This window comes from Moschus berezovskii, chromosome 23 (genome assembly GCF_049115385.1).
Source record: "Moschus berezovskii isolate FMDL1 chromosome 23, NW_MosBer_1.0, whole genome shotgun sequence".
Classification (NCBI taxonomy): domain Eukaryota; kingdom Metazoa; phylum Chordata; class Mammalia; order Artiodactyla; family Moschidae; genus Moschus; species Moschus berezovskii.
The window spans coordinates 32,824,354-32,844,552 of record NC_142482.1 but is presented as its reverse complement, the minus strand read 5'-3'; the positions used below and the strand labels follow the sequence as shown (position 1 = coordinate 32,844,552).

General features: G+C 42.6%; 2 protein-coding genes across 10 annotated transcripts in view; both read right to left on the bottom strand.

Moving 5' to 3' along the window:
• The window catches only part of LOC129543583 (adhesion G protein-coupled receptor F4), a 32,657-nt gene extending 18,745 nt beyond the window's left edge, over window positions 1–13,912 (bottom strand). For 5 of the 9 annotated variants that reach the window (XR_008683303.2, XR_008683304.2, XM_055406786.2 and 2 more), the window contains exons 1-4: window positions 13,680–13,911; window positions 4,727–4,835; window positions 3,447–3,501; window positions 797–948 (exon numbers count right to left, since the gene is read on the bottom strand). Coding sequence is in view for 7 of the 9 variants with exons in the window: in XM_055406786.2 (XP_055262761.2) it covers window positions 797–948; window positions 3,447–3,501; window positions 4,727–4,813 (294 nt within the window). In the remaining 2 variants the exon portion in view is untranslated. Of the gene's footprint in view, window positions 1–95; window positions 949–3,446; window positions 3,502–4,726; window positions 4,836–4,967; window positions 5,171–13,679 lie in introns of those variants that run through there. The other 4 variants (XM_055406784.2, XM_055406789.2, XM_055406792.2 and 1 more) reach the window with 4 other exon arrangements.
• Window positions 13,913–14,668: 756 nt separating this feature from the next.
• LOC129543667 (adhesion G protein-coupled receptor F2-like) overlaps window positions 14,669–20,199 on the bottom strand; it is a 40,957-nt gene continuing 35,426 nt past the window's right edge. The window contains exons 9-10 of the mRNA XM_055406900.2: window positions 19,254–19,330; window positions 14,669–18,064 (exon numbers count right to left, since the gene is read on the bottom strand). Of these exons, the coding sequence (XP_055262875.1) occupies window positions 19,283–19,330 (48 nt within the window). The 3' untranslated portion in view covers window positions 14,669–18,064; window positions 19,254–19,282. The remainder of the gene's footprint in view (window positions 18,065–19,253; window positions 19,331–20,199) is intronic.

Here is a 20,199-nt window from a genome sequence, read left to right as displayed (position 1 = left end):
AGAACTGACTCATTTGAAAAGACCCTGATGCTAGGAAAGATTGAAGGCGGGAGGAGAAGGGGACAACAGAGGTTAACATTGTTGGATGGCATCACCGACTCAATGAGCACGAGTTTGAGTAAACTCCGGGAGTTGGTGATGGACAGGGAGGCCTGGCGTGCTGCAGTCCAGGGGGTCGCGGAGGGTCGGACACGACTGAGCGACTGAACTGAACTGAACTGAAGTGACAGGGACTGCACTGACACTCCTATTCTCAAAACACTTGACATCTTAGGAGATGCAGAGATCGATGTGCTTCTGCAGAGATGAAGGAGAGACAGAAGGAAACAGTGGCTAAGTGAATGGACACAGTATAAAATATTTTAATTGAGAATTGTTTCATTCATTGGATTTTTATTCTTTCTGGGACAAGCATCTCTGTCTTTGGTCAAGTGATTGAAAGTATGAGAAAAAGATATCAAAATGAATTTAACTCTAGACACATTCAGTTGCTTAACTGATTAGCATAAGAGGTCTGAAAATCCATTTTTAAAGCTAAAACTTTAATCTCTAAGTATTATCACTGTCTGAATGAATTTCAGATCTTTTTTTTTTTTTTTTTGAGTAAAGAGTTTGACAGGGAGAAATAAAGTGGTTGAGAGTTTGGGTCAGGAAGGAATGATAAGAAACAAATTTGAACCCACTCTGTAGAATTTCTCAAGTCCAGATCTGAGGCTTACCGTCATGCTGAACAGAAAACATTTAAAATGTTTCTTGTAGAATACGCAAATAAGATGCAAATATGCAAATACATCACCATAAAGAGTGTTTCCACAGAAAGGCTTGTACATGTTTCAGTTGATTTCTGCCACTTGTTTCCATTACAGATAAACCCTATTTCTCCATGAAAGTGCTGAGCACAGGGCTGGCTGCAGTTAGAAGAAGTGCTGCAAGGTCCATGGCATTTTTCTTAGAAGAGAGAGAGAGGCCTGATTAGCATTTCCACACTTTGACAAGGACATCTAACTCTTTCCAGGGGCTTGGGGGTTGCTTCCCAGTGGAGGCGACATTGAACTGGTTTCTCAGCCACCAACCACTAAGACCTGCCAGGCAGACTGTGAAGCTGATATCTAGACAGAGTAAAGAACCTGTGGAAAGGAGGGTCATTCAGAAAGACTGGTTCAGAGCCTCTGAGAGGAGAGTGGCGAGAGATGAGGGTAGGGAGGAAAGAAGGGTCAAGTCCTGAAAGACCTTGGATTCTGTGCTTATATGAGGGTTACCAGGAAACATGATTAGATTTGTGAAAGATAATTAACCATGCATGGAGCAGGAGTTAGTAAACTTTTCTGTAAAGGACCAGGTAAATAAAGTTGCCAGATAAAATACAGGTTAAATGCCAGTTAAACATTGATTTTGTTTTCAGATACACTCAATTCTCATTATTTGCAGCAATTACAATCTATAAAGTCACTGCCACAAACACTGAATTAGTGAATACGCAACCAACGCTTCTAGGAGAAATGCAAGGTTAGGTTCCTATAAGCTTCTGCTCATAATATTTTCACCAACCAATCAATATATCACTATATAAGCTTGTTTTGTATGTTTCCATTTAAAGACACCTTATTTAATATATGCTTTTGATTCACTGACATTGAACTCACAGCCAAAGGCACTAAAACTCGTGACAACACATTAACAAAGCTTGTCTAGCACATATATTTTCCCCATAAGGCACATCACAACCTTCTTAGGCACACTATACATCACTTTGGAATGATATTTGGGGGCAATTTTAAACAGCAAAATCACCAACTGAAAACACAAAACCACAAAACACGTGACACTACATCGACCACAAAAAACACTCGTTTATAGTAGGAAGGTCAAGTGCCACCTCATTCAGCTGAGAACATGCACCTTGGCTGACCATTTTTCTATTATTCTGTGCATGTCTGTTAATAATTCAGAGAGCACTGTGAGTGCTGATTTGGAGAAGATGCAAACACAGAATCCACGAATAAAGAGAACCGAGTAAAAATGTTCAGTAAAACAGTGGATAATTTTTCACTTATGTATAACCCATGAAATATTACTCATGGCTTATCTGAAATTTAAATTTCACCAGACATTCTATGTTTTTGCTGAATACAACAAAGCTAGCCAGAGAGTAAACATTTCAGCTTTGAGGGCCATATGGTCTCTGTCACAAATACTCGGCTCTGCTTGGTAGCATAAAAGCAATCAAAGACAATGTGTGAATGAGTGAGCATGGCTGGGTTTCAATAAAACTTTATTCAAAAATACTGGCAGCAGCCTCATTAGGCCCATGATGAGAGTGGATTGACTTGATGAAGCTGTTGAAGTATTCCCAGGAAGAATTGCCTTCGGAGAGCAGCAGTGCAGTAGGAAGTAGATGATGCTGAGAACTATCAAGGTATTGAAATAAATACAAAATGAAATGACATTTTGGCTGTGAGCCAAAGAATATTGATGACCAATATTTATGACTCCGACAAGAGAATAGAAGCAGGTTGTTTTGCATCTTTCTTTGACATCTACCCAAGTGTATCCATTGATGCAGTTTATTTAAGCCAAGTGTATTTCAATTTCCTCATTCACATGGTTTGGAGGTAATGCCATAGTCTCGTTACAAACATTGAATGAGACAGCACTTAGATCAGTGTTGTAAATGCTCAATGCACATTGGCTACATTTCTCTCCTCTTTCCTTTCTTAGCTCCAAATCTGTGTAGATTTGTATTTGCCCCCAGAAATATACTTGGCCATGACTGTGCACATCCCAGTAATCTATGTGGGTGAGAACCACAGGATTTCACTATCTTACTTCTCATGATGGTTCCATAGTTTGTCTCTCACTTCTCCAGAGTAACCAGTCTTGCCAGTTCAGTTCAGTTCAGTCGCTCAGTCATGTCCAACTCTTTGCAGCCCCATGGACTGCAGCATGCCAGGCTTCCTTGTCCATCACCAACTCCCAGAGCTTGCTCAAATGCATATCCACAGAATTGGTGATGCCATCCAACCATCTCATCCACTGTTAGTCTCACCAACATGATACTTATTACATCACTTGAACAGATAGCTCAGCTTCAGATTGCTACATGCTTTTAAGAACCTTGAAAGTATCTTTGAATGAAGGAATGAATCATCTTGTCCTCTTCACTCTTCTGCCTCTTGTTAGCTCATTAGTTCAGATTTCCCTTTTGAGTTTTAAAAGGGACTCTTGTCTACTATTTTAGAACATGTACGAATATCTGCCAACATTTTTCACTGACTATGCCGTGGGTAATAGTCTAATTGCAAGAAAACCTATTGATGATGTTTAACATTTAGAACTTATTTGAGATTGTTATTCTGTGTGAAAACTTGTGGTCTGGGGATTGATCTGCAATATCCATTATTCTGCCCAGTTTTCAAATGGAAGAAGACTGTTCTGTAGCTACATACCTTGAATTCTTCCAGTCTTGGGTTTTCTTTCGGGACCTTGAAGTTTATCTCCATCCTGTAAAACATAAATTCTCAAAGCTTTTCTTTACAGTGGGACTCTTCACTCTCATCTCAACTTAGAGACTCCGAGTGAGTATGAAGAGAAAATGTATTCAGGACTAGGAAGGAAATGGCCTCTGATATTGCAGGAGTTTGCTGAAGGGATGTGAGCCCTGACAGAGAACATGCTGCACCCAGTGAAGGCTAGAAATGGGGTGTGGTCACATAGGCTCTGAAGGTCAGGGGATTGGGTACATCTGTTGGAAAGTTTAAGGACCCATGGAGAGCACGGTGACAACCATTAGAGCACTAAACTGCTCTCTGCTTGTATTAACTGTAGCTATGATAGGGAACTAATATGGCCCACCCAATACACAGAGAAAGAAGCAAGCAGATACTAGGAATGAGTGCTGGGTTGCAATAATAGAATCTTTTTGTAACTATCTTGTTGTTGTATAGTTGCTAAGGGTGTCCGACTCCTTTGCAACCCCATGAACTGTAACCCGCCAGGCTCCTCTGTCCATGGACTCTCCCAGGCAAGAATACTGGAGTGGGTTGCTGTTTCTTTCTCCAGGGGAACTTCTTGACCCAGGGGTCAAACCCGAGTCTCCCCAGTGGTTCAGTGGTTAAGAATCTGCCTGCCAATGCCAAAGATATGGGTTCACTCCCTGGGTTGAGAAGATTCCCTGGAGAAGGAAATGGCAACCCACTTTAATATTCTTGCCTTGGAAATCCCATGGACAGAGGAGCCTGGGGGGTTACAATCCATGGGGTCACAAAAGGGTCAGACACAACTTCCTGACTAAGCATCTTATAGCTATAAAGGACTGTAAAAATCTAAAAGAGGAAAAGACACTCTTTCTGTTATAGGTTAGGAAATTAAGACCCAGAGAAGTGAAGCAACTTGTGCGGCTAACAAACAAACTTAAGGTTTGAATCTAAATTGCTTGACTGCCAAGTTAGTGCTTCTGCCTCTCAAGAGCTGCCTGTCTACATACTCCATGGCTTGCAAAGTGGCTTTTTTACTAGACTGTTGCACCCTGTGACAACAATACTGTACTGTCACAAGCCCCAGCCACCTCTCAACTTTTCATTGTCCCTTTAGAAAGTTGCCATCAGAAAGGGTAACATCGTAATCATTTGAAAATTTCTTTGAAATGACATGTTATTTATCATAAATCAATTGTCTCAGAGAACTGATTGATTTCTCATGGGACCACATAAGAATTGATCAAACTTACTTTTGTGCGAATATGGAATCTACTATGAGAATATTCTGTGGCTAGAAATAATATTAAACAGCAAATCGTGGTTGCCCGGGACTTCATTTTCACACATGAGGATCTTCACCTGCAATAGACAAGGGTAGATCCAGCTGAAGATGACAATACCACATAACTAACCTAATATTTAGTCAGCTAACCAACCACTGAGTTCGCAGCAAACGTAAATTTCCTTATGCTCTAATGGAGATGCACTCACTCTGATCCATTTAGGGCCCCGAGGCAAACTGTGACCAGGAAGCAGACAAAACTCATGGATCTTGGATCAAAGCCTTCCTGGTTGGAGTCCAGACTAAGAGGGACTTTCACGACACCACTGTGCCTTCTGCTGAGATGACGATCCATGGGCACTTATAGGAAGGCTTCCAAGTTGTCTTTTAGTTTAAAATTGTCTTTGAGCTCCTAACCAATGAACGGAAGGAAAGTATATTTTGATTTATACATCATCTCGTAGAACAAGTCTGAGCAGGGGAAAGGGAACATGGCAGAATGACAGGCAAAGTCAGTAATGGATTTGCATAGGTGTTGAAATAGAATTGTGGAATTCACAGTCTTACAATGTGGGTAGAAAGAAGTTTTCACATATGCAACCAATTGGTGGATAGGCACAGAAGGCAGTTTTCAATATCAATATTGTTTAGGATAGATTTTTAACTGATCCTCACAAAGAGAAGTAACAGAAGTACCAGTATGAGTTGTCTCAAAATAACTGTATGTTTTACATATAATTTTCCTGTAGCTTTCAAGATGATGCTTTTGAACTGTGGTGTTGGAGAAGATTCTTGAGAGTCTACAAGGAGATCAAGCAGTCAATCCTAAAAGAAATTAGTCCTGAATATTCATTGGAAGGACTAATGCTGAAGCTGAAACTCAAATACTTTGGCCACCCAATGTGAAGAACTGACTCACTAGAGGAGACTCTGATGCTGGGAAAGATTGAAGGCAGGAGGCGAAGGGGACGACAGAGGATGAGACAGTTGGATGGCATCACCAACTTGATGGACATGAATTTGAGCAAACTCCATGAGTTGGTGATGGACAGGGAAGCCTGGTGTGCTGCAGTCCATGGGGTCACAAAGAGTCTGACATGACTGAGCGACTGAACTGAACTGAGCTTTCAAGAATTTTTTACCATAACGCAATCATAAACAGATCTTACATTGTGACTCAGTGTGTACTGACAAAAATGTGTGTGTACAGAATGAGATGGCCGGATGGCATCACCGACTCTGTGGACATGAATTTGAGTGTACTCCGGGGGTTGGTGATGGACAGGGAGGCCTGGCGTGCTGTGATTCATGGGGTCGCGGAGAGTCGGACACGACTGAGCGACTGAACTGAACTGAACTGATAAAGCTATCTCTATATAAACATTTTAAAATAAATAATTTTTATATTTTAAAAACGTTTATGTTAAAATACTATTCTTCCTATCTGCAAGCAAGACATTCTGATATAGTCACAATTTTTATCTTGTATTCCACTTTATTCTATCTGACATTCTGTCAAAAAGTGGTTGCTACCCACTAAATTGAATTCACAAACTTCTAATGGATTATAATCCGAAAAACAGAAATATAAACTATAAGATTCATTTTCCTGTCAAGTCAAAAATTGTTAACTTCTCCTGCTGAACTGGTCATGCTGACCCTTTCTCTTTGCTATTCTTCACAATCTGGTCACAATCTCCTTCCCCAGGTATACTTCTCAGGGAGAAAAGATATCTACATTCAGAACCAAAGAATAGGACTGATGGGTGAGTATTATTCTCCTCTACCTGGAGAATGTTGTTTGAAATGCACAGTTAAATGATCAAAGTCAAGCCAAAGGGAGGCATTTATAAATAATAATGCCTGCTATCTAAGGCTTCAGGTGAGAGGCCACTCTTATTCTTCATTATTTTCATTATAGGAATCCTGCTTAAAGCTAATCTTGTTGGAAGAAAGTCAAGGGTTTGGCATAGTGATGTGATGTGATTTATGGAATCCAAAAATATTCCCCAACCAATGCTAGGGCCTCCAAGGCCACAGTTCCAAAAAACGTTCAAGGAATAGAGCGCCCAAGAGCCATGGCATTTTCTGTAGATCATTATGCTCTTTGTGGAAGACTATGAAATGGTACATTTTATGTATTCATGCAAACTAAGAAAAATTTTACTGTAAGCATACGCATAAGGAGCACAAATTTTGAACTGAGCACTCTTGGTTAGTTTGAGGTTAATTTGCTACTTAATCATTCGTGTTATCATTGTCTGGTGTGTGCAACCCACATACCACTTGGTATGATAATCATCTGGTAAATTTCCTTCAGTTACTACAAATGCTGGGAGATACTGTTTAATGATATTACTCAAGAGAAGTCAGAGCATTCTCATTTTTGTCCAGTTTGACGATGGGGATGAGTCAGATGGGTAGATGTTTTTAGGTTAGTTCCAATTGGGTTGTTTCTCTTCTCACCAGAAAGAGTTAGATGGAATCCCTCTCATCAGAATTCAGATGTTGGCTGAGGCCAAAAGCCAGAGTGCTCTGCAGAGCAGTGGGGAAAGCTTAAGATCCCTGAGAATGAGGAATTCAAAAATAATAAGAAGCACTGCCAGCATAATCCATAATCAGAGGTTGATATTATACAGAAAAGAATGGAGGAAACACGTTTTCTTGGATTAATCATTGATAAAGACTTGATGGGGGCTTCTCTGCTGGCTCAAACAGTAAAGAATCTGCCTGCAACACAGGAGACCTGGGTTTGATCCCTGGGTTGGGAAGATCCCCTGGAGAAGGGAATAGCAACCCACTACAGTAATCTAGCCTAGAGAATTCCATGGACAGAGGAGGCAGGCGGGCTACATTTGTCCATGGGGTTGCAAAAAGTCAGATGTGACTGAGTGACTAACACACACAAAACCTTGATAACTAGAACAAACTTTGAGTTTGTGTAATACCAAGCTGAAAAATTTCTGGAAGTACAAATAAAATGCCTCTCCAAGGCCTAGCGCAATGTCTACATATAGTAAGATTCTCCTTGAGGTTTTAATACTCATATCTTATCCTCAGTGATTCATTAATTTAAATCCATTGGTTGGGCTTAATGATGCCTTCTAAAAGGGAAAAAAATAACAGTGAAGATAATATGAAAAATGACATGAACCAAAATGCACATATACTTATATTCATGTCCATGCCTGACTAGAAATAAACATGTAAAGATGGAAACAAGAAAGTACCCAAATTGACATTGCTACACTGAATTAAATTATCATGTTTCATTGAATCCAACATGGTAAGCGACATCATTATTTTCATGTCCACTAAGAAAGGAAAAGAAAAAAAGCTATTAAGCCATGACATGCCACTGATTGTACAATATATTCCAATTCCAGAAATGTTGAAAGGTTAGAAAAAAATGCCTATCTTAGAACTGATGAACTATGACACTAAAAGAGGGGCTTCCCAGATGGTTCAGTGATTTAAAAAAAAATCTGCTTGCCAGTGCAGGAGCTGCAGGAGACTAGGGTTCAACTCCTGAGTCAGGAAAATCCTCTGAAGTAGGAAATGGCAACCCACTCAGGTATTCTTGTCAGTATAATCCCATGGACAGAGGAGCCTGGCGGGCTACAGTCCATGAGGTCTCAAAGAGTCAGACAAGACTGAGCTATCATGTATGCAGCACTAAAAGTCTCACTCATAAAGCTGACCATAAATTCTGATGCTGTGTGTGTCCAGAAAGCTTTTTATTTGTTTGTTTCTAAGGAAGCAGCTCTTCTTGAGAAACTTGGTTGAGTAAATGATTTCTTTCTAATGAATAGAACAATGATGGCAATTTCAGTTTTTACTTAAAAAGATAGATAGCTAGGTCAAAACTCATCCTCAAGCTCTGTAAATACCCAGACACTTCAATTCAAGGGAGTGTGATTTTCACTGAAAAAGCCCAAAGTTAGGAGACTTCTAATTCTCATGAATTTCTGGATGGCTTTGGGCAACTCTCACAAGTGCTCCATGCCTTGGTTTCCTTACATTTGAAATGACACAGTTGGACTAGAATCTCATTTCTAATTCATGTCTTATTAGAAAGCTCTAGCGTTTTTGTTTTTTTTTTTTTAATTTAAGGCTCTGGGTTCACGTTGTTTCATCTCAATTGTCCAAATCTCAAGTTGAAATGCAACCAATATGGAAAATTCTTTTGAGGGGTATATTTATATAATTTAATTTCTGAAAGCATAACAGTCAACTCTCCTGAGGCAGCACAAGCCAGCTGCAGCCCAGAGGTAGACTAGCACTGCAATCATGTATATTTATCACGGGATCGATGCATATTATCCACCATCTGTTGGGCAACAATTTGTCCCAGGCATAAAAAGGTAAAGAGAGAAAGGATGGAAGAAAAACAACTCTGAGGACTTTTGTATACTTAAATGTTCTACAAATTCAGGAAATCTCTCTGCTTTACACTTAGTAGGCAAACAATACAGAATTTGGTGGCTAATGGATTTTGCCAAGGCATTCTGGTCTCATAGAAGAGCAAGGGGGTCCATGGTCAAGTCCATTTGGGAAACGCTGCGTACCAGCAGCAGCACCACCACCCACCCCTCACACACACATGCTTTCATACAGCAAAGTTCTGAGAGTTCTTGAAGTGACAAGACTGTCACCCAGGTTTTTCCAAATTTGCTCCATCATCAAAAGTGCCTTGGGCACATTGAGAGTTGCTATCTAAAGACAGTATGCTATTTGGGAACACATTAATCTCCCCAGGTTTGGGCTTCCCATGCCTTTGTCAGACCCCTACTCCATTCTACCACCTGGGACTTCCCTGGTGGCTCAGATGTTAAGGGGTCCGCCTGTAACACGGCAGACCCCAGTTCAATCCCTGGGTTGGGAAGATCCCGTGAAGAAGGAAATGGCAACCCACTCCAGTATTCTTGCCTGGAAAATCCAGTGGATGGAGGAGCGTGGCAAGCTACAGTCCGCGGGGTCACAAAGAATCGGACACTGAATTGCTTCACTTCACCCCATTCCAGTCCTGCGCTAATTCCTTTCATTCACTCAAATTGTGATGCAAAGTAGCCCAGCAGAGGCTGATAGTCCTGGTGTTAGCACATCCTGAAAGAAGGAGGCCCTGTAGGGGTCATCTTTAGTCCATGAAATAAGCCAGAATTATCCTGAAACTCGAGATGATGCTTGGAGTAGAGAGGGAAGGGAGGCAGGCACAGATACACAACAGTCAGAAGTTTGGGATGACCACAAGGGAGGGCAAGAGACCCTCAGAACTGGAGGGGAAAAAAAAAAGAGGAAAAGAAAGATGCAAAAAAACTCTCACCAGAGGCCGTCTGTGGTAAAAATAAACAGCTATCTGATTTACAAAGAAACTCCCTCCAGCTTCTATACTACTCACCCAATAAAGGCAACTCCACACTTTGTCCCGAAGCATCCAGAAGATTTATTTCAGAGATAAAAGCGACACTCAGGGGACTTCCCTGGTGGTCCAGGGTTACAGCCTCCCCTTCCCGTGCAGGCTGTGCAGGTTTGATCCCTAACCGGGGATCTAAGATCCCACATGCCTCTCAACCAAAAAACCAAACAAAAACCAGAAACAGTATTGTAACAAATTCAATAAAAGACTTTAAAAATGGTCCACATCAAAAAACTCTTTAAAAACTAAAATTAAAAAAAATAAAAGCAATCTGGAAAGGCAGTTTCTCAGGAACTAGAAAATTTCCAATTACTCCTCCTTATTTCGGCAACCCACCTCTCTTTGTGCATCCTCAGAGAGGTGTGAATCACCTCCTTTTGCTTTTCACTTAATAACAAGCAGCAATTCTAGGTGGCTGAATGGAAGCCAGGCTCTAACATGGTGATTACTTCGGAGAGAGAATATAGTGTTTGCAGCCTTCAGAGGCTTAAAGGAAAATACAGCTGCACTCAAAAGTCCCAGAGGGACTGTATCTCAGGATTTAACTTGCTGGAGAATTCACAGCCATATGCACCTCACACACCATTCACTGCCTGTGCTCTGAGCCCTAAGGACATGGGGTCAGGACAGCACTGGGCTTAATGCTTTGAGCCCCAGAACCCTAGGGAAAGTAGACTGCACCTTGTGGGAAACTCAGCTTATCATTAGTTAGGAGGTAAACATAGAAGGACATTTCTCTGTCCCGGGCATCCAGCAGAGCATAAGGTGTATAATAAACTCAGTAAATTTTTGTTGGAGAAATGAATAAAGGAGTGAATAACGCCAGTTTCTGATGTTTTTGTTTTAAAATCACAAGATCATTCTCCCCAGGTGGAAGGGAGGTCCAAGAAGGAGGGGACATATGTATGCGTATGGCAGATTCAATTCATTGTACAGCAGAAATTAGCACAACACTGTCAAGCAATTATATATATTCAGTTGCTCAGTCATGCCTGGCTCTTTGCAATCCTTTGGACTGTATCCCTCTGGACTCCTCTGTCCATGGGACTTTCCAGGCAAGAATACTGGAGTAGGTTGCCATTTTCCCTCTCCACAGGATCTTCCCAACCCAGGGGTAGAGCCCTCATCTCTTGAGTCTCCTGCATTGCAGGCAAATTCTTTACCTGTTGAGTCATTGTGCAAGCCTGCTAAAGCAATTACACTCCAATAAAAATAAATTAATTAAATTGTTAATTAAAAAATAAAATCACAAGATAACTTTCCTATCTTAGGGGAACAGGTGAGCGTATTTGCAATGCTAGATAAACTTCAATTCAGTTCAGTCGCTCAGTTGTGTCTGACTCTTCGCGATCCCGTGGACTGTAGCAGGCCAAGCTTCCCTTGGATAAACTTGGAACCTGGTAATGTAAGTTGAAATGCACCCAGTCTAATGGACTTTCTCTTTGCTATACTACGTGGCTGCTGCTGCTGCTGCTAAGTCACTTCAGTCGTGTCCGACTCTGTGCGACCCCATAGACAGCAGCCCAACAGGCTCCCCCATCCCCGGATTCTCCAGGCAAGAACACTGGAGTGGGTTGCCATTTCCTTCTCCAATGCACAAAAGCGAAAAGTGAAAGTGAGGTCGCTCATTTGTGTCCAACTAAGTGACCCCATGGACTGCAGCCTACCAGGCTCCTCCATCCATGGGATTCTCCAGGCAAGAGTACTGGAGTGGCTTGTCATTGCCTTCTCTGATACTACGTGGAGCCTTATGTAAAAAAAGATTTTGAGGTCTCATCTAGTTTCAGTAGGAAACTATGTGCTGCCAGATTAGTGATGTCTTCCACAAGCATATCAGTGCAAATGTCTTTCCACACTGTTGCCACAGAGTTGGGAATCACAAAATACTGTTTCCCTGGACAGACCTAGAAGATGCTGGCTATGTTTAAACACCATCTTCTAACTGTCCCATCTTCCTTGAAACTGGAACGGAGTTTCTGAATGAGTTGGAATTCAAAAATACAGTTAGCCTTCGTGGGTCCTGGAACTGTTTCTGATACTAGATGCTAGATGGTGTTGGAGTAGGTGACTCATACAGACTCAGGCACTCCCCTCCCCGCCTGTCTGAACACGCTGAGCGAGGGCTGGCATCAGGACTTGCCAAGAAAATAATAGGAAGTGCAACCTGGGAACTGTAACCGCAGTCAGGCAGGGAGGAATGCAAGGAAATGTGTGATCTCTCAAATCTCTTCATGCAAAACGCTCTGAGGTGAGCTGCCTGAGAATGTTTGCAAACTCCCTGGACACTTTCCCAAAGCGTTGCGCTCCACTGAACTTCACCCCAAGGTGAGAGGAACAGAAAACTCATTTTCAAACCTTCTAGATGGCACCTCACCTTCTAGATTGGCTCCTCAGAAAGGTTGACTGGAGGGTGAGGAACTTGAGAGTTCAGTGACCCACATTTTGGTGTGTGTGTGTGTGTGTGTTGCTCCCCTCAGCTTAGTTTCCTGCCTATCCCGCTAGTGTGATTATTTAGCCAGATGGCAAGTTGTTTGTGTGTTTCTTGGCCTCGATAATAGAATATATTCAGTCTCTCTTACGGGTTCTCCCTTGCCATGGATGAGTTGATTCATAGAGAACCTTGGGGGAAGAGAAAGATACGGAAGATTTGCTAGTATCAGAAACATCTCATCCTAGGTTATTTTAGATGGCATCCAGCCAGGGCCCTTGTAGTTTAGCATCTTCTCTGAAAATTGCAGTCCGGATTCAAATTCTGATAAGTCTGAATAATCACATCATCTCAGAGTTGGAAAGTTTCCAGCATCTCACCAACTATCTTGATACTTACATGATGTTAAGGAAATTGATAAGACAGGCAATTTCCCTGCTTCATGAAGAAAGTTCCCTGGACGGTTGACACTTAAGGAAAAAAAAAATAGCATCTTAAGATGCACGCTTTAGAGGTCCCAGAATTGTCCTCAAAGTATAAGGAATATATGCCATCAAGTGACATAGTATTGGCCATAAAATGAGGGGGAGATGCCTTTGCAAAAAGGTTTCAGCAGTTCAGTGGAGGAAATGTTTCCCCTTTAAGGGCAGCTTTGTCAGTCCCACTAAAAGAAGAAACTACTAAAGCATGCTTCATTAAAAAAGAAGAAGAAGAAAAGAAAACATCTAGCTTTACACTCAGCCTAAATAAGGGAACTGAAAGCTAGTTTTCTTATCCAATTATCATGCAAGGGGGACTATTGGAAAACAGAGGATTTAATTGCCATTTTCAGCCCTAGGAGTCAGCAATTTAGAGCAAATGACAAATGACTTTTTAAAGAGAAACCAGTGTACAAGAGACTGAGGAAATACTCCAGACCTGAGTTAGCCAATCTCTAAATAATGGGAGGGAAGTTTCCTGCAGTCAAGCATTCCAGAAAATACCATCATAAATCACACATGTTCCCCACTCTGGGATATATCTAACGACAATCCTGTCTTCAGCAGGAAAAGGTGCTGGTGTGGCGCGTATACTCACGGCATCCAGGAAATCCCGCAGCCCAGCAGGGGGTCGGCGCTGGGCTCCCCCCCAGGGTGCCCCACCATCACTGTGTCCGCCCTGGCACCCCCCACGATCCTGTCAGCGGCTGTGGTCTGTCTTCTCCATGTTTGAAAGCAGGCCGAGGAGGCCCTGGCGCTCACTAGCCTTGGTGAGAGGCCAGTGTGAGGACTGTAAGCCTGCCCTGGGTTTCGAGGCTTGTGTAAGCCTGTGATTCACTCCTCAGTGGGTCGGTCAAACACGCCTAAGACAAATTACAGGTTCCTCTCGTCTGAAACAAATCCATTAAAATGAGTCAGTTGTTTGTCCTTTCTTTCCTCCTCTCTATCCCAGATAATCACATGAGACTCTTGCACCGACTACACCGGGGTAATGAGAACTCAGGCAGGAGGGTGGGAAACGCAAGATTGTGCCACTGTTGTTGTTGATGCTAAATTGTTAAAAGGCGATCCCATTTTTGCCTGTACTGACATTAAACTTGGGAAACACTGGCTAGGACATGATCCAATCCCTGCCTTAACACCAAAAATATCTTTGGTTTATTTTTTAATGACGGGTCCAAGGCATTCTTACTGAGCCTCTACCTTGCTGCACAGCCATGGGGAATTCAGATGGAGAATTCCACCGGTGGGAAACTTCCCTTGGTCTGACTTGGGACAGGGTGGCCAGTTGGATTGTCCTTGTTACCCCCAAATGGTCCCACACCTCCCAATTCTAGCCCCTCCCATTAACCTACCTTCCTGGCCCCTCCATATGACTGTTGCAAACTTCCATTTGACTATTACCAGGGAAGATGCAGACATGAAGAAGAAATAAGTAAGAGGGGTTTTGTTATGTCTGTTGTACTCATGAGCCTCAGGGAGACGATGCCTGTGGAAATAGGTCATTCCATTTAGGTCATTAGTTAAGTACCGCGTCATTTGGAAATTTTGAAAAATCAGTATCATCAAACTTTTGGTTGTGTAATCAAAGGACTTTATTAAATATATTCTATGTACAAAGCACCTGGTTCTGCTCTTTGGACATACAAAGCAAGTGACTTATTGAGTAACAAGGGTTAATCTGTCTCCAAAGGTTTATGGTCTTATCTGGGAAAGAAAATATATGCACACAAGAAGGCTAAAAGTAAATAATACTACGCAATAAATACTGACTCAACAGTGAATGGCCCAGATATACATATTGCAGGAAATCAGTGGAGAGAATCAGCACTTCTGGTTGGACTGATCAGAGAAGGCTTTACAGGGAAGGCAAAAAGCGATGCACAGTTCAGATACAGAAAGCCCTGGATATGTGGATAGTCTCTGAAATATACTCTTTCCAGGGCAGGATACCAAGTATCACAGTTCTGTAAACACTGAATGAAAAGATCCTTCAGTAGATTTTGCTGGCTGGTCACCCTGATGAAAGAAACTGAATCCAGCGCTCAACACTTTCATTTAGATGCCAGTGAACAAAGACCTCCCTGGTGGTCCACATTTCTGAAGCAGGGGGCACAGGTTCGATCCCTGATCAGAGAACTGAGATCCCACATGCTTCGTGGCCAAAAAATTTTCTTTAAAAACAGAAGAAATTAGATGTCAATGAACCAACTCCTATGAGGGTGTCTCATCCACACTCATGCAAAAGGTCATGGCTGTTTGCCTGTGTGTTGCACATACATGAATTCACAGGTACTCTAATACAAACAGCTTACATTTTAATGCCAGTTATTATTTGCCAAGTACTATTCTCAATATTTTATCTACATTTGTTCATTTAATCTTTCCAGTAGTCCTATAGGGTAAGCTCCATTATTCTCAATTTCTGGTTGGGAAAATCAAAGTCCCAGGAACTTAAATAACTGTCCCAAGGATTATCAAGTACTAAGTGCTCTGCCCAAGAATCTGCCTTGGACACCACTAGCACCAGTTTCTCCTTGAGCCACCTGGCCAAGCCACTTCCTTGGTGAGGTGAGAACGGGGCGTTCCACATATCTCCACCTTGGGTCTTCCACGGTCAGCCTGATCCGTGCAGTTCTTTGTCACCTTTCAGGATGGGACAGGCTGAAGTGTGGGCCGCAAGAGGGAGGGTGGACTTCTCCAAGGGATCGTCAAATAATAGTGGGGTTTCTCTGTTAACATCCATGAGCCTTTATTTAATTATTTTTTATCTTTAGGTCACACCATGCAGCAGATGGGATCTTAGTTTCCCTACCAGGGGTCTGACCTTCACCCCCTGCACTGGCAGCTCTGAGTCTTAACCACTGGACCACCAGGGAAGTCCTCCATGAGGCTTTCTTAATGAATAATAACCCCAAGATAGAGTCTTTTGCACCTCCTCTATTAGGGAGTGAGTACATCGGAGCAGAGTGTGCTTTCACACGAGATGTTGCTGCCAAATGCGCAATACAGATGAAAGGCCAAACTCTCTGTCTCTCAACCTCTCTCTTGTGTTCAGACTTTCCATCTGTAAGTTGAGGACTCAGTCTTTTCTAAAGTTTTTTTTCAGAATTATAAATCCTAAAACCATCTAGCTCCCTGACATTGCGTCCTTCCTTCAATATATTGATTTGGGGTAAGTGACCTTTCTTCATATGGAAATCTCTGCATGGGGAAAACCAGGACTGTGTCTGCTCCATTCTCTTCCCTTGAAGAGACCCTACAGAGATACTGGGAAATGTCAAGTTAAAACTTCTTTCTGACATCATTTGCAAAGGGTGCAGTTGTCCCAAGATGAACGATACCACTTAGAAGATGACTCATTCTCCCAGTTAGTATATTTTTCCACCTTCTGATTATTATATTTTTGCTTTCTTAAACATTCCTACTTAGAGGACATTTTCTATAGTAAAAAAAAAAAAAAAGAGAGAGAGAGAATAAAAAAGTTTTACTACAGTTTTCTATGATAAAAAAAAATGACACCCCTCATTCACAAAGTGAGTCGCGCTTTTCCATTTGTAATGTAACATCATTAATACTGGCTTCTTTTGTATATAACTTTAAAAATTATTTATTTATTTGGCTGTGCAGGGTCTCAGTTGCAGGATGCTGGCTCTTAGTGGCAACATGTGGGATCTAGTTCTCCGACCAGGGATCAAACCTCAGCCCCCCTGCATCAGGACCTTGGTGTCTTAACCACTGGACCACCAGGAAAGTCCCAGTACTGACTTCTTGGGGGGATAACTAAGGGCTACTCATTGCCCCTTGCCCTTTATCCACTAATTTTTTTTTTCTGCCGCATCTGACTGTGTGCTTGCTTTAAAAAAAGACTTTTTTTTCTAGAAGGATTTTTATCTGTAATACTGTTCTACTATCAGGTGGCTCCTGATTTGAATGTTGAATTTGTTTACATACAAGGTAAGAAAATCAGTAGCTCTCTACTTGAAATATAATATTTCTCCTTCCTCATCCCAGGTTTCAAAACACCATATAGTTGGTGAGGGTTCATCTTACATGGTCTTCCCAGGTGGCACTAGTGGTGAAGACCCCACCTGCCAATGGAGGAGACTTAGGAGACATGGGTTCGATTCCTGGGTCTTGAAGATCCCCTGGAGAAGGGCATGGCAACCGACTCCAGTATTCTTGCCTGGAGAAGCCCATGGACAGAGGAGCCAGGCAGGCTACAGTCCATAGGGTGACAAAGAGTCAGACACCACTGAAGCAACTTAGGACGCAAGCACCTCTTACATAGTCAGGGTAGACAGAGAGACCCTCGGTGGCTCCGTGGTCTTGAGGAGAAAGTCCAGGGCTAGGAATCAACAGACTTGGGTTTTTACCTCTGGCTCAAATCTCTATTAGCTGTTACCTATCGCTCCAGCCTTCAGTCTCCTTAACTTAAACACCTTTCTGGTTCAAAAGCTCTATGCTTTTTGCTTGGTTCACAGACAAAGAAGTTGTATCTAAGCCCACCCTAGGCTGACCATGCAATCAATTTAAGTGTGGAAGGGTAGAACATATTGGCCCTTGAATTCCTTTTGTCCAAAGAACAATGACCTACTTAGAGTCGGCCCAATGTTGGTGACTATGCATGAGGGCCCTCCCTCAGCCACTTATAGAATCTAGCTGGGTGACATCCCTGGCCACCACTGTCAAGGCAAGCCAGAGCTCTCTTCCTGATTCCAACAGCACGAGGCTGGAGACCCTGGCAAGACCAGGATTCTACTGTCTGCTGTTGGATACCCAGCATGGCATATATATGTAGACAGTGGATGCGGAAAACGTCAGCAACACAGAACAGCTTAGCAGAGGGGCCTTCCATCCTCTCTTCATGCCCCCCTCCATCAGCACCACGAAGAGGGAGGCTTCCTTCATACTGTCTGGAGGCAAGAAGACACGAATCAGGACATCTCTCCTGGGGTCTCTGCCACTCCTGAAATGTATGACCTGGTCAAGAACAGACAATCACAGCTTTAACATACAAGCAGGAACATCCAAAAGCGTCAGGACAACTGCATCATGGATTGACTCTTTCTTGAACCAGAAGCCCCTTTGAGTAGAGCCCTGTTGGCAAATGAAGACTCCCTTCCCTTTAAGTCCCTTGGGAATCCAGGAATCAGCTTTGTTCTCTTGCCTGCAAAATCTGTTACAGAACTTGTCTGTCTCCAAGTTGGGCCACGCCCTTTCCTTTTGGAAAAGACCTCTTTTTTGACCAAGGCCCTGGGTTGCTGCAGAAGGTCTCAGCCGCATTGACTACTAGAGCCCTGATGTACTGGGATCAGGGAGGAAGGCTCTTTCTATAATTCTTTCTCTGGCACTCTACATGCGTCTGTGTGAGTCTCTGTGTGTGTTGCTCTGTTTCTTTCTGTATTTCTCTGTCTCTTTCTGCATCCCTCAGCCTCTCTCCGTACCTCTTTGTCTCGCTGTGAAAGCAGGGGTCTTGCTGTAGATGTCTCCATCTCCCTGCCTGGTCTTCTCTCTCTAGACCTAGAGGGACTCGGAGACAGAGCTTTGGAAGTCCTGAGTGCACATGTCTGATTGCTCTTCCATCTCTGAGTTGCCACCCCATGTCACTAAGTGTCCCTGTCTGTCTGTCTCCCCCATGCCTCCCTTCCCTTTGTTTCTCTCTGTCTCTGACCCTCCTGCAGATGGTAACTAACTTCTGCATTATCTCCAAGGCCTCCCACAGAGAGTGTGTATCATAATTCCTTGATCTTTTAACACCAGGGAAGAGAGACGGTAACAGTCGGAAATGTGGGGATGTTGTTGATATCATGGAGGATGTCCCGGGAAAGGGGAATAAAAAGGAGGGAGAGAGGGAGCAGCTGGGACCACAGATCCCTCTGCTCACTCCCCTCTCAAAGACTCAGGCTGATTTACAGGCACCACCACCCCCACCCCCCACCCCCAGACAAGCCTGACTATTTTACAGGGACAATAACAACTTCAGACGTCCAAGAATTAGAAGTGTGAATGTATCTCCAACCAGAGCTAGGTGAGAGTAGATTGCCTGAGAAGAATCATTTCAATCAAGAAAACATCATTTCTGATTAGAATGAATCAAACTGAGATTTTTTTTTCCAAGAAATGTCACATACAGGCCATGAATATGGGGTCCCTTTTGTTGTGTACTCACCTCCCGAGTTAGGAGCATAGCCTGGCTTACTAGCTTGGCCCTTTGGTGGGGCGGCGGGAGAAATCAGAAGAAACATTCTGAGGAAGACAAAGGATAGTGAACTTGTCACCAGCAGTCTTTTCAAATATTCAGCCATTAATATGATCACAATTATTCAAATCACATAGTTCATTAAGCACAGCAGTATTGTGCTTAGTGAAAAATGTCAGACAAACACTGTCTGTTATCACTTATATGTGGAATCTAAAAAAAATAAACCAGTGAACAGAAAAAGAAGCCGACTCACAGATGTAGATAACAAACTAGTAGTTATCAGTGGGGACAGGGGTGGGACAGGAGTAGAGGATTAAGAGGTACAGACTACTATGTATAAAATAAATAAGCTGCAAGATATACTGCACAGCATGGGGACTAGGGCCATTATCTTGTAATAACTTTAAATGGAGTATAATCTATAAAAACATTAAATCACTATGTTGCACACCTGAAACTAACATAATATTGTAAATCAATTCCATCTCAATTTTTTTTTAAAAGCACATGAAGAATTGTGACCCGCAGCAGTCTATTTCTTGCCTTCACCTCATCCCTGTCCTTTTTTAGTTTCGAACCATTGACAACATGGGAACAGGCTGGTGTGAGAGATTCTCCTCCTCCCGGGCTTGGCTCCTTCTCCTGAAGCCTCTAGTTTGAGACGGAGGTGGGGAGAAGGCAGTTGACTGGCGCGGAGAGAGTGAAACAGGAAATCGACCCCCAGTCTTCAAACGACTCCACTTTTTAAATTAACTCTCATTAGACTATAGATGCTTTAAATATTATGCTGGTTTCTACTGTAGAGGACAGTGAACCAACTGCACGTGTACATATATCCCCTCTTTTTGATTCCCTTCCCATTTCGGTCACCACAGAGCACGGAGTAAAGAGTTCCCTGAGCTGTACACCTAGA